This window comes from Lepisma saccharinum, chromosome 10, assembly GCF_977018435.1.
Source record: "Lepisma saccharinum chromosome 10, izLepSacc3.1, whole genome shotgun sequence".
NCBI lineage: Eukaryota > Metazoa > Arthropoda > Insecta > Zygentoma > Lepismatidae > Lepisma > Lepisma saccharinum.
Window position 1 is genome coordinate 13,331,905 of NC_139238.1, and position 15,104 is coordinate 13,347,008.

Here is a 15,104-nt window from a genome sequence, read left to right on the forward strand (position 1 = left end):
TATATGAAATCTACTTTTTGTAGAGAATTACTCGGAGCTTGGTCTGTCCACCATTGGGAGTCGAACCAGAGAATTGGTGCTTAGATTGCTGATGTTTTCAATCATGTACGAAAATTGATTGATTGATTTAGTTTATTTTACTTTGCGTTTTGTGCCTCTTGGCTAATTTGCGAAGATGGGGATGAGTGATGAAATGATGAAATTGATGAATGGACATTCACAAACATCCAAGCCCGAGCGGGATTCGAACCCGGGACCCTTGGCGTCGCAGCGCGATGTGATAACCACTCGGCCACAGAGTCCGGCAATCATGTACGAAATGATGGATCATATATTTGTATGTTTCTTTTACTAAAAACAACTATCTCCATTTATAAATGATCCTGCATGTGATTTCTTGAGGATTATATGTGCAAGGTAACATGTACGCATTCGTTGTCTTACGTCAATGTGCAATAAAATGTAATAAATAAAATATGACTGAAAAATACAACTGTCGACTTAATGGAAATAAAGGGTAGGAGAAAACAGATGAAGAATTTATACAATTCTCCATTCATTTTTCACGTTTTTGTTTCACCCCCTTCTTTTCAACTTTTGAAAATTTTTTACATGTGCTTTTTCTCAAGTTCCATCTCAGAACTTCAAATTACTCGGCCCTCTAACAAATCCGAACTTTCCCTCGCCACAGAATAAATTGACTAGGTGAATAGGAACAAGAAAATCTCTGGCGACGATGTCTGAAATGTCAAAGTTTTGAGATGAGGAACAGAAAAATGAAATGTTGTAACATGTGCTGCGTGCAGGAATTTTATAAAGAAAGAAAGGAAAGGGGGGTTGAGCGCAATGAAAGTCATTCTTTATTATTTCTCAGCAGTTGACAGAGAGAGTCGACCTCCATCCAGCGGTCCCAGGCTCCAATCCTGTGTAAGACATGATTGTTTGTGTTTGTCCTTACGCAAAACGATGAATAATGGAACAAAAGTTAACTGGTCTGTCGACGTTCCAGGTTCGAGTCCTGGATTAGAAAAGAATCCCTTTTTCAAATTCATATATAATTTCATTTTCATTTTCAAAATTAGCCAAATGGATGACGTAGAATTACAAATTTAAAAATTCGTTTTAGGTATTGTCGCCTTTTCACTTGGGTGTAAGAACATGTGCTTTTCGTCTAGAGTGAAGTTGACACTCAGTAAGTGCCGACCTCCATGCCTGAGTGGTTAGCACAGCGCGCTACGACGCCTATGGTCCCAGGTTCGAATCCCGGGTGTTTTTTTGTTAATGTCCCTTCATCATGTCATTACGCATCATCGCGATTAGTCAAAAGCGGCAGAAAAGCGGTTCTAGATAGCCTAGCGAATATAAAATAATAATAATAAAAAACATTTAGCAACTTAGACATTAGGATTAAAATAATTAGGTATTCAAAATAGAAAGTATTATCTTACTCTATTGTGCAAAATCAACTGTCTTCAGGACAATGCCTACCAAGCAGCTTTTCATTTGATGACGTGTACGCTCAGTGTAGAGTCCATTGGCTGCTTCTATCTAGCTTTCGAGGCTTAAGGTACTCATTAATATTTCGTAACGATTTGTGAAGGGAAGCCTCGCGAGGAAATATGTATAGGAAAATCATGACAGTAGGGTAAGGAAAATGAGAAGGAAATGAGGAGCGTTAGTACAGCTCAACCATGATAAGCAAAACCTCTGCAAACAACTCGCGAACTAAAGTTGAGTCATCTGTTGTCTCCCCTCGCTTCACTTTCTCTTGTGTTAGAGTATTTGAACCAATCCTTTGGTATAAGTCAGATTCGTCTCATATGATTACAATATTAAACGTACGAGGTATTACCAGGAATTGGGAAACTTCTCCTTTTGTCGCATTGGCTTTGCTGCAGATCCTCATCTTGACAGTCAGGATGAGCCAAAATTGTGCAGGTGCGAGATCAGGCGAGTAAGGCGGCTGCGGCATTAGTTGAATCCTTTTTTTGCTGTAATGATCGATTTGAGACATTCTACCACAAGAACGAGGCAAGGTCCAACTCGACATGCTTGTTTTTGTGACTGGGACCCCACTCCCAACGATGACACACATTCGGTGAAGCGTGGTTGCGACATCTCTTGTTGTATGAGGACACCAGCGCCATTCAGGAAACCTTTTGACCATACCTCGCATATATGCCCTAGACTAGAGGATAAGGACCATAAGAAAATGCAGAACAAGAAAATATAATAAAGTTACTGTATGGGCTAAAAATTGTGATTATTAAGTTCATATCTTTGATCCTGGTAATTGGGGCATGGGTGCCCATCCTCCCCAATCATATCATTCACGCCCTCGAACTAAACTATAGCGTAATCCCCACAAAGTATTTAATTACGACAGCGTGTCTATCGAAAGTTACCTTTCCTTATCTATACTGAACAATATACTTGATCTACCCCTCCTCCCTAAACAGAATATCGCTTGTCTTGTAATGCAGCTATAGTACAGAAACTTCACATTCACCTCATTAAAGCGTCAAACACGCATCCTAGCAACACACTATCGCAAGCGAAGCGAGCAAGAAAATTTTTACATCCATTTCTTTGCAGGCGTTCAAGAATATAAATTTAATGGAGAGTCAGTACTTTCTTAAGATCCCGAGATATTTAGTCTTTTCCAGCTTCTCTTCTGGCACATTCGGGGTTGAAAACGTGTGGATTCCATATTGCTAAATACAGTATCCACTACAGAAATCCCTTGACAATCTAAGATTTAACATTTTATCGAGAGCTTTCTATCTCCCCCTTTAAGTTTAATACTCAATCCTACCACCAAAGTTTCCATGCCAATTTTAGATTTACCGCTGATATTGAATTTTTTTTCCTGAGAGCACAAATACTATGTTCTAGTAATAAGGATATCAAAAATGAAGAAAAAAAGGCTTTTTAATATAGCAAAAGAAAATGGCTTTCACACTAACAGAATAAACCAAATCAAAAAACAAGTCGCAAGAAAACTAAAGCAAAATAGAAATACAGACAAAGATGAAAAATCTGTTGAAAATAAATTTGAGTGCATTCTATTCCACAAGGGATTCTCACATAAAATTGCCAAACTTTTTAGAAGATTTAATTTCCAAATTGTTTTTAGATCACCAAGAAGTTTGGAATGTACATTTAATGAATTCAAAATGAGAAACTCTCTACCAGATGTGGAAACCACAGGAATATATAATATAAGTTGTTCATGTTCAAAGGATTATGTAGGACAAACAGCAAGGAAAATGGAAATAAGATGGCACGAACACGATTTGGACATTATAAATCTAAACCCAAGAACAGGTTTGTCAGCTCACATCATCGAAGAGAAGCATTTGATTAAAAAGAGAAGGGTTTTAAAAAGATTGACGGGAAACATAGAGTTGAATGTCTGGGAAGCTTCGTTCATTGCAGAACACTGGAATAAATTAAACAATGAAAATGGTAACATAGATCCAGTATGGAGTTTTCTTTTTCACAAATGGAGTAAGCCACCATCTTTAATATTTAATGTAACAGATAACATCGAGAGACCTTGTGAAAACAATGATGACTTTGAATGACCTGAAGATATTTGGCATTCATAATTTTAAATAAAAAGTAATGTGATCAAAATTTTTTATCTGAAATATAGAAAACACTGCTTCTTTTCACAGTTATGTTGCTATATTATAAGAATGTAACATTGACATCATTCCATTATATAACGGATTTTTTTGTTTAAAAAATTGCTAACCATTGTTATAACTGTATCTTTAGTCAAGATAAAAATAAATGTCTGATGAAGGTAGCGTGTGTTCTCCTGAAACGTCACAACGAAAAACTGTTTTCTTATGCTTGTAATAACCGTCCAGTTCAAGCAATACGTACATACAAGAAAAACGACAATAAGTAATACACAAGAATTGGAAACCCCGTCAATTTTATGCTCAATCCCCCTCTAAGTAAAATACCGCCATAATTTAAGACCTAGAATTGGATACTGTCCCCCCAACGTTTAATTGAGAATCTTCCCCTAGAACCCACGCGTAAATTAAGGCCTAATATGTAAGAGTTTGATATTTCTCCCTCTCCCCCTTCGATAATACCCTTAAACACTTTCTTTTCTTCATCTAATGGTGCATTTAAGGTATAAAATGTGTACATATATTTTGGAAAAAGATATAAATGTTGAATTTTATATTTTTTGAAGGACCCCCCCCCAAAAAAAATCTCGATGGCGCAACCTGCGCAATAATACCCCCATGTAGGCACCCCTGAATTGGAGAACATGCATAAATAAGCATTAAAGCCAGTTCATGTTTTCTATATATCACTATTGTATGGTTTTTTAGGCAGTGGATGTACTTGGAACCGATATTTACAAGCGAGGACATAAACAAGCAGCTGCCTTTAGAAAGCAAGAAGTACAATGCTATGGATCGAATATGGAGAAGAGTAATGAAAATGGCTCACGACATTCCAAAGGTATGTTTTCTACTATGAGATATGTTTGTTGGTGCTTATTCAGAACATAACTTAATGCCTTGTTCCTCAATGCGGTATGCCACTACCATTAGATATAACGCATGTAATCTAGATTTGGAATAATTATCAGCTTTCCTCTATAATTATATAAACTAAAGGCGGACTAAGTAACTACTCTATTACGTACAGCAGGTTAGAGGCCGACAGTGAAATATAGCCGACCTCCGTGGTGGAGTGGTTAGTACAGCGCGCTTCGAAGCCTGAAATACAGGGTTCGAATCCAGGCCTGGGCATAGATGTCCTTTTTGAGTAACCCTTCATAAATTTCATCATATCACCAGTTATCCTCATCTTTCGCGATTATCCAAAAGTGACAGAACACTCATTTAAATACACGAAATCAAATCAAGACTGTGAAATGTACCAAAATAACTGTAATTTTTAATCATTTATTAACAAAGCCAAAATGAATCTTTTATATCATTAGATGCTTTCGTCATTAAAAGTTTTCATTCAACATTTTTTTTAACATTTCAGAAACATGCATAACGATTCATTGATAGTATTTATAGTTAGTAATTAGTGCTTACAGTAACAAGGTAATACCATGTGCAATGTTAATACAAGAATTAGTGAAATTTCATAAACTTAATTACATCATAAAGACTATCGTACGCAGACGACTTGATTCGGTTTTATTGAGTCCACCTGTCTAGGAAAACAGGAGAGGTAGTGCCTCCAACGACTGTTTCCGTAAACAAATGTCTACAAAGTTACAAACAATCTGATTAGATTTTTCAAGCTAGGAATATTGTTACAGGTGGAGGCAATCAGTTCTAGTTACGAAGGTCTTCCTTACTTTTCCAGATTTTGGAAGTGTGTCCAGACAGAAGGTTGCTGGAGAACCTGAAAGAGTCCAACAAACTTCTGGCGCAAGTTCAGAAGGGACTGGCAGAGTATCTGGAGTCAAAACGTATGGTCTTCCCCCGATTCTACTTCCTGAGTGACGAGGAACTGTTGGAAATCCTTTCTCAAGCAAGAAACCCCTTGGCAGTTCAGCCGCACTTGAAGAAATGTTTCGAAAACATAGATCTGGTAATTCTGAGTGTCGAGATTAGAATTTTTCTGTGTGGGTGACACTAAAAAGTGGGAAATTTTGCTCTGTTTCTTAGGTTGTGTATAATATTGATATTTTCTGTTGTTTTTAACTGGCCAGAGATGCATCATAGCGAGACAATAGGTGCTCTTTGTGAGTACCCCTTTATCAATCTGATGATATAATCACTTCGCAATTAGCCAAAAGTGGCAGAAAAGTGACGTAAACTAATTAACTAACTAACTCTGTAACATTCTTAAACCCAAAGGTTTATGGCTGCAGCAAGATCAATCCAATCTTTTCCGTCCTTACCAATTTCCTTTAGGTCCATCTCAACTCTATCTCTCAATCTTCATCTTGACCTCCCTTCAGGTCTCTTACCATCAGGTTTCCAACAAGAATCCTGTAAACTCTTCTTTCCTCTCCAATTCGTACCACATGGCCTGCCCACCTAAGTCGTCTTGATTTAATTATTCTAATGATATCTGGACATGAATACAAATTATGCACACTACAGTCCCGTTTGACCGAATTTGGTGGGACCGATTGTGCTTCGGATGAACGAAAATTCGGTTAAACCGGAATGAATGTTTTTTTTTATATACAGTACGTACATTCTATTACCTACAGTATTTTGATATAGCCTACAGTACAATATGTATTTCAGCGTGTAGGCATAAACAAAAAACTTACAATAAAACGTAGTCATTTAACTCAAGAACATGAATTACAGTAACATTAAGGCTCTTGTACAAAAAGCCGTACGACTAAAACATTAAAGTTTAATTCAGCTTGTGAAAAAAATTATATTTTATTTTGCTTAAGATTAGATGAACCCTTCTTTGCAGCTCGATCTCTAAGACGTTTAATCAGAAGCAGTTAAGCAGGGGAGGTTCCGTCTTGTTGTTCCATGTTCCATGTAAACAATGATGTCTTCAACATTCTAGTGGCTTCTGTGTGATATGGTCCTTTCTTTTCTTCAACGGACGGATCATCATCGTCGTGAGAGACGAGCTCAGTTGCCTGGTGACTGGAACATGCGGCTACATGCGTAAAACATGGTCGCGCAAGGGTAACGGCTTCTTTTTTAGCGATTCAGTTAACCCGGAAATTCGGTTAATCGGGATTCGGTTAAACGGGACTGTAATGTACTTCTAAATTATGTAACCTTCTCCACTCACCTGTCACCTCATCCCACTTAGGTCCAAATATTTTTCTAAGAATATTATTTTCAAATACTCTTAATTTACGTTTCTCTTTTAATGTAAGGAAGCAAGTTTCACATCCATATAGTACTATTATTTTCCTGTGGTTTACGGTTATTACAAGCATAAGAAAACAGTTTTTCGTTGTGACGTTTCAGGAGAACACACACTCCCTTCATCAGACACTTATTTTCATTTTGACTAAATATACAGTTATAACAATGGTTAGCAATATTTAAAACAAAAATAATCCGTTATATAATGGATGTTGTGAATGTTACATTGTTGTAATATAGCAACTTAGCTGTGAAAAGAAGCAGTCTGTTTTATTTTTATTTCAGACAAAAAAAAATTTATTTTTTATTTAAAATTATGAATCGCAAATATCATCAGGTAATTCAAATTCATCATTGTAATAACCGTAAACTACAGGAAAATAATTCTACAATGCAAGCAATGCGTACATACAAGAAAAATCCGTATAGTACTACAGGCAAAATTAGTGTTTTGTATATTTTAACTTTTAGTTTCTTTAGACGTCATACGAGAAGTTAAGAGTTTATGAAGAGAAAAGTAACACGCATTTCCTTAATTAAGTACTTTTTATTTTTTCTTTAAAGTAAAATAAATAAAATTAAATCACAGGCAACCCTAAGTGTGTTCCGTGTGGTTGCCTAAATTAGGATAAAATAACTATTTTCAAGAGTTCCTTACGTCAATACGAGACGTAAAAGAGCAAATCAATGTTAATAATATTTGTTTACCTAGATACCCTGAAAGTCGTGAAAGTACGGTGACATCACCACCTTTGAATATCATGACTTTCATGTTTTTAAGTTTGTGATGTGTAGATAGATTTACAATTTTTTTTTACCGCTGCATTCTACAAATGTATATTTCTTTTACAGCTTCAATTTCAAGATGACCTTGAAATTACAGCGATGTATTCGATAGATGAGGAATGCGTCAATTTTAGAAAAACGATGTACCCTAAGGGCAACGTTGAGATCTGGCTAATATCGGTAACACATGCTTGTATTATCTTTATATTATATCATAGTTGTGGAGTATGTTAGTAAGAATATATGTGTTTTTATTGAAATATTAGCTGATTACCCGCCGTTGCCCGGGTATTTATTTATCTCAATCTTGTATTAGACAGGGAAATAATGAATTCCAACTATAGTGTAAAATGTAACTAATTTTAAATGTGATCGTGAATGGCACCAATCAGCTTAGCGGCTGCGAAAACTATGGATTCGATACTAATGTAGGTCATTTGTGGCATTTTATTTTTCACCCCCTTTCACCCCCCATGCCGATAGGTGATGAACTTGAAGTTGAACCGCATTGGTAGTGTCACGAAAACTATGGATTCCACACTAATATCGGTTGTTTTGGAAACACAGCCTGAATGTTAGACAACCCGAGAAACACTATCGTTGTGCGGATTGCATAGAGTCACGGATGTCTGTTTGTGCGGAATTTAATATCGGTGGTTTTCGATTATTTTTACATGTCACCAATTCCCACCCCACCCCTAGAGGTGCCAGGGGTGTCTTACCCCCCAAGGATTATTTCCAGATTGCAAGTGATACGTGTACCAAATTTGGTTGAAATTGCTCCAGGCGTTCGAGAGTTATGCCGGAACAAACATACATACCCACAAACACACCAACCCACACACATACATCCGTTTTTATATATATAGATCTATCTATCTATCTATCTATCTATCTATATATATATATATATATATATATATATATATATATATATATATAAGATTAATGTAGGCTTGAGCGTCTTGCTCAAGTGGCAGAGCCGCTTGCGTTCAAAGGTGGTAATAATTATAATACGGGGGGAAGTGCCCTCCTAATTTTCACGGAACGATCCCCTGTTTCCTGTGCGTTTGATTACAATGGCACACTGAACTGTTACTCACGAATCAGATGATGGGAGGTTTTCCAATGCATGAACGGGACAGACGATGCCTCCTACCTTGCTCCTTTTCGCCCCTCTGTGAACGCTACAGTACCGATGCTCGCTCTGCTTCCACTAGTGCAGCTGGTTGACCACTTGTCAACTAAAGGCCTCCGTTGAGGTATTCAAATATTATATGATAGAAACTAAACAATCAAAAAAATTGTTTCAAATGGTCTTTGAACTTCACTTGCATATTAAGTTAACACACATGAATGATGAATAAGTAGAAAACATTTTCTGAGTCATACCACAATTTGCCGTTGAATACATTAGAAAAAACTCTACGTAACAAGCACCCTATCACTTCAGAGTCAGTTCTAGCCTTGTAACTGACGCGTTTTCGTTGGCCAGCATAGTGCCTGAATCAGGGTTGTTAAAGGTCAAGGAATTTTAAATAAATTCAATTCCGGTCCAGGAGAGAAAATCAGGAAGCGTAAATGGGTTCTGGACCCTAAAGAACCTTTTTATCTGTAAAGTATTTCAATTCGACCCTGGAACATTTTTCCAGATTAATTTAAATACGGTCCAGGAACCTTTTTTCAATGAAACAATACGCAACTTGTACCAAATTAGAAAAAAGGTTCCGGCCCTGCAGCGGAACCCAATAGAACCCGTTAGAATTTAAGGGTTCCTGGACATTTAACAACCCTGGCCTGAATTTGAGAGATGAGACCGAGGCGTCATTTTAAATGTCGAGACGAGACAGGTTTCCGTGTCCCTTTTAACCCAAATTACTGTAATGGACTTGTTAAGAGTGTACTTGCCTGATAAATTACATATGTGTAATATATTTTGCTTATCGTAATTGCAAAGTTAATTCACATAGACGTATGTGAACATGTACAGCTGGTCTGCATACATTAAGGAAATTCCTTTTATTAAGGGTTCGCAGCGTAGAAACAGTGTGCAACAGCACATTGTTGTTCGTAAAGCGTGTAATGAGACACTATTTGTTGAATGGATTAGTTCATTTTAGTCGCTTTTATCGACCTTTGGGTAATAGCGACGATGGTTATGAATGAATGGTGATAAGATAGATGAAGGAACAATCACAACCACACATGGACGACGCAACGGAAACCTCCACTGGCTGAGAGTCCGGACGCAATAGCCTCGCTACCCAGCAATAATGCAGTCCAGAAGTGACCGATCAGTCATCGAGATTAAACTAAATAGCCACAACGGCATCTACATAAAATACTAAAATATCATACATATATAAATTTAGGTTACTGAAAACTTCCAGATAGTTATATATTTTTTTAATATTTTCAGGTTGAAGAAATAATGATGGAAACTATTCGGATAATAACAAAGGATTCATTAGAGGATATTCTTGAGAAAAACCGGAACGAATGGGTGACCACGTGGCCAGGGCAGGTGGTCATTGCCGGAAGCCAGACCTACTGGACGGCATCAGTCGAACGCGGCATTGCCAAAAATAATTTAAGGATTTACCAAACGCAGCACATAAACGAGGTAAGATTGTAGCTTCTGTAGATGTAATAATGGAATATTTATTATGTAAATTAAAAATAGGGGTGTAAGTGGTCCGGAACCAATATAATCCTCTGTGCGAATTGTCTGATTGTCCTTTCATTACTTTGATCTTATTACCATTCATCCTCATGTTCGAAATTAGCTAAAAGTGGCAGAAAAGTGAAGTAAAATAAATCAAACAAAAATTCCACTGAGGTCAGGCGCGTATTTAATTTCAGACAGAAGAAATAAGACTGTGGCAAACATAAATCGTTAGTGTTTGGCCGTGTATATACAGGATAGCAAATACAGTTTTTCGAGGGTTCGTAGCGTCGAAACGAGACCTCTATGAGTAGAGTATTACTGAAAAAATGTGTTTGTCTCCATGTACTCCACACTCCGTGAAAGTTTATTGGTGGTGTGCGGAGACACCATATATTATTAAGGAGCATTTATTCTACGGTAGCTAAGCTATGTGGTAAAATACAGAATAAAAACCGATTAGGAATTGTGAATAGAATTGTCCATTTCAGTTAGATGATGATTTGATTCTTGAGTTGGCAACCTGATTTCTTATAAGTTTGCAACCTGGCTTCCTTGAAGACCTCGAGAACGAGACAAATTGATGTGTCTAACTCCCTTCCTCCATAATAATGCTACGTGTCATAGTGAGATAGTGGACTCAGAATACGCCACTGCTCGTAGTTTTCAATACGAATCATCAGTAGATAGAATTGATGAAATATCACTAGCTACAATAAAACGCATTTAGTACTCTAGCCAGGAGTCGAATCACAACATTAGAAACTTGCGCAATGATCACAGAGAAGATTTCATTCACCTTGTTGCCCCCTCCCCTCCCTTGCTTCCCAAATTTCGCCTTTGTCTATAGTAATTACGTTCCTTGCTTCTTGTTGACACTATCGAATGCATTATTGAAAATTGCTACAAAGTCAACAAAACGTAGTTTTCTCAACAAAACATTTGTGTTCTTGTTTTTTAAACGGTAATGAAATAAACCAACCAGAATGAGAAATAATTTTTATTGAAAATATTTAATTGAAAGCTAACATAGTTGCCTGTTTTTTCTCTCTACTTCAAAATAAGCAATTATAAACCATGCGTGGGCGCAATGCCTAATTATTTCATAATCTCTGCGGCAATCTTTCAGCAGTAATTATGTAGGAAATTTAAGAGTTCGAAAATAATAAGAAACGTAGTAACTCGTTAAAAAAAGTTTCTTCTCTCCTACCTTTACGGTTAAAGGGTTCGATCAATTAAAAAGGAAAGTGATTTTTAATCAGTAACAGGTAACGACCTGTCATTATATTGCTGCAAGGTAGTCCTTCTTCAACATTCCATCTTTCCCGACAACTTTCGTAAACCCGTCCAATTTTTATTTCCGTTGCTAATTTGTCAGAAACTGCTGATAACGCTTCCGAAATGGTTATTTTCGCTTAATAACGCTGAACGTTTTTTTAAACTTCCTTTAACTTTCAGATAAGTACGATGTGAACATTATAGAGAATCGAGCCTTTTTGGGGGCGAGAGGTTCTAAATATACTGTAAGCATAAGAGGGGATGTAACAGTGAAAATATAATGTGTAGATTTCTCTACATATGAGACGTAGTTCTTTGTATAGTGTATTGCTACCGCCAAGACTGTTGATTCATACGACCATGTTCTTGTCATGTGTTTTGTTGCTTCCTTCCTATGTGTATGTACAGTGTTTCCCGTTCAAACGTCCCACATTTCAATTCATCATTGCTAAAAGGTTGTGAAACATAATGGAATGCGAGTGATCCTAGACGAAAGAGAAACTCAAAGAATTTTATTGCATGACCTCGAAGTTCACAGTTCTCTCACTATGCAGCGCCGCAATCGCATAAAGCACAATGGCGACTCCGCAGCAGCGCGCAGAATCTATATTCTGGTATGCAAAGACCAAATCAATCATTACAGTACCAAGAAATTACCGGAGAGAATATGGAGGTGAAGCACTTGATGGGAAAACCATTAAGGCATGGCGTGTGAAGTTTGAACTTTGAACTACTTGGACGCTTGGCGAAGTGATTTACGCGGGGTTCTCTGAAATCCCGCTCGAATTTCTTCCACCTTCTCCTCCGAAACACATCGACGAGAACCTCCGGATCGTTTATTAACACTTCCAGTCGCCAAAAACTTCGCACACCATGCCTTAATGGTTTTCCCGTCAGGTGCTTCACCTCCATATACTCTCCGGTAATTTCTTTTGCACTGTAATGATTGATTTGGTTTCTGCATACCAGAGTACAGATTGTGCGCGCTGCTGCGTAATCGCAATTGTGCTTTATGCGATTGCGGCGCTGCATAGTGAGAGAGAACTGTGAACTTCGAGGTCATGCAATAAAATTCTTTGAGTTTCTCTTTCGTCTAGGATCACTCGCATTCCATTATGTTTCATAACCTTTTAGCAATGATGAATTGAAATGTGGGACGTTTGAACGGAACACGCTGTATGATTTTAAATGCTTTGATAAGGGTCAGAAAATGAAAAAAGAACAATAATACATTTGAAACGTGGTTCTTTCATGATTTATGTTTCAAAGTTTCCACCTCTTTCAAATCATTTAAAATTATATTACATATAGGAAGGCCGCGGTGGCTCTGTCGGTAACGCGTCTGACTGCCAAGGTCCCGGGTTCGATCCCCGGCCGGTTCAAATCCGGGAACTTTTCTAACGTTGGAAGAAGCCCCGGCGCCCACCCAGCGTCGAATAACATGGGTACCTGGGGAAAACCCTGGGGGTAAAGGCGGGCAGGGGTGTGATGCTGATCACATCACCCCCACTCACGACCGGATCAAGAAAGTGTGGAGCTTTACCCCCACACCCCCTATACGCCTTCCTTTATGGCGTGGTGCTATGCATAGGGGAGCACTTTTTTTTTTACTTTTATAGGAAGGTCCACCCCTTGTCCTATTCTAAGACGCGTTAAAATTACTCCGTCTCAAAACTAGGAACTGTACGAGAAAAGGCATGTACCAATCGTGGACTTGTTAACATGTAGCTTGTTTCCTGTTACCCAGTCTCCCTGCCAAGTGTCAAGTAAAGTGACCGAAGAGTTAAAGCTGAAATTATATGCAAGGTGCTTTTGGCGGTCAGGCACAATATTCCCTCAAATATGCTTCTAGTTTTAGCTATATGAAATGTCGTCGCACCAATACCAAAATCACAATTGTGCTAAATCTTACTTTGAGAAAAAATACTTTTAATACTCAAGGTCCTGGAAAAAAAAGTTCTACATTTGGATAAATGTTGTCATTGGAAAAAGGTGTACCTACTTAAGGCTTCGTTAGGTCATACGAGTTAGCATAGGAATTTCAACAAAAATAATGAGAAACTGCACTAGGTGAAAAATCAAAATTTGCACGTTCGTGGTTTTAGCATTTGTGCGACGATGAACTGCGCTATAACAACTTCCAATACAAAATTTCTTGGAATATTTATAGACGAATGTCTTAACTGGAAAGTTCATGTAGATCATTTATGCAAGAGCCTAAATACCATATGTTGCCAACTAAGAACTCTAAGAAATAGTTTCAATACGGTATGTGTGCTAAATATATATTTTTCAAACTTCTAAAGCATTTTGAGATATGGTATCAATTTTTGGGGGAACTCGCCACAATCGCATAGGATTTTTAAAATCCAAAAAAGATTGCGCATTTTGGCAAATGCACACAAAACTGATACATGTAAACCTCTTTTCAAAAAATATCTATCGCACATTAACACTTCCAACTTTATACATATTTGGAACACTAACTTTTATACACGAAACTAAATCGAACTATTCATAGAACACAGACACTCACAATTACAATACCAGACAAAAAAAATAAATTCACATTCCAAAATTTCGGCTAACTGCATACCAAAAAGTACCATTTCACACAAGCATGCAGTTATACAATCGTTACCAAATAGTTACAAACATTTTGAGAAAACCACGCCCTTTAAAACTAAGGTGAAAAATTGCTATTGGAATATACATTATATTCAGTTAAAGAATTTCAGAAATTAAATAACTTTATAAAATAAATTTAGATTGTATTCACTGCTACGCCCCTGGGGTACGTACTAAAAAAATGTTATTTTCCACGGCTACAGATATATCTTAATCTCAGGGGATAGGTTCTTTATTCGAATTTCCAAATAAGAAAGCGTTTTATAGCCAGGAGGATATAGTTAAATGCGGATCTACATTCTGAGAACTATACAAAATACAGAGAAAATATATAGCGAAACTTGTATATACATTGAAATATATATATATATATATGCTGATTCCAAATTTACGTCGGTTATATTCATCTTGAAAGGAAATCTTCTTCTTCTTTCTTCTCGTAATTTCTGGGAAAAGGCTTCTTCTTCCTTCCTATCTTTGATTTGGGAAAAGGCTTCTTCATCTTTGATTATGGAAAATGCTTCTTCTTCTTTTCTTCTTTGATTATAGAATAGGCTTCTTCTTCTTTCCTTCCTTCTATTTTAGGAAAAGGCTTCTTCTTCTTTTCCTTCTTCTAATTTATTGTCTTTCTTTTTATAGCGTAATCTTATTTATTATATATATGCGCTCTCTTTCCTCGCTTCTTTGGCAAACGATACAAGCTATATTTATGGAAAGAGTAGGGTCGACTAAACTGACAATAGCGCCACCTCCTATGTAACGACCAAAGGGGAAATAGCCCAGGATCGCTAATAGGAAAGCGCTGCCTATGGCCCAGTGCGTCTAATAAGAAGCGCAACCGTAAGTGCTTCGGGGCGTCTAATTGAACACAGCGCCACCGAGGGACGGACAAATACAAA

General features: G+C 37.3%; 1 protein-coding gene across 1 annotated transcript in view; it reads left to right on the top strand.

Moving 5' to 3' along the window:
• Positions 1-15,104, top strand: part of LOC145994472 (dynein axonemal heavy chain 1-like) — a 1,132,367-nt gene that overhangs the window by 170,247 nt on the left and 947,016 nt on the right. Inside the window, exons 18-21 of the mRNA XM_083130607.1 lie at positions 4,359-4,491; positions 5,359-5,586; positions 7,701-7,814; positions 10,054-10,257. Coding sequence (XP_082986733.1) covers positions 4,359-4,491; positions 5,359-5,586; positions 7,701-7,814; positions 10,054-10,257 — 679 coding nt within the window. The remainder of the gene's footprint in view (positions 1-4,358; positions 4,492-5,358; positions 5,587-7,700; positions 7,815-10,053; positions 10,258-15,104) is intronic.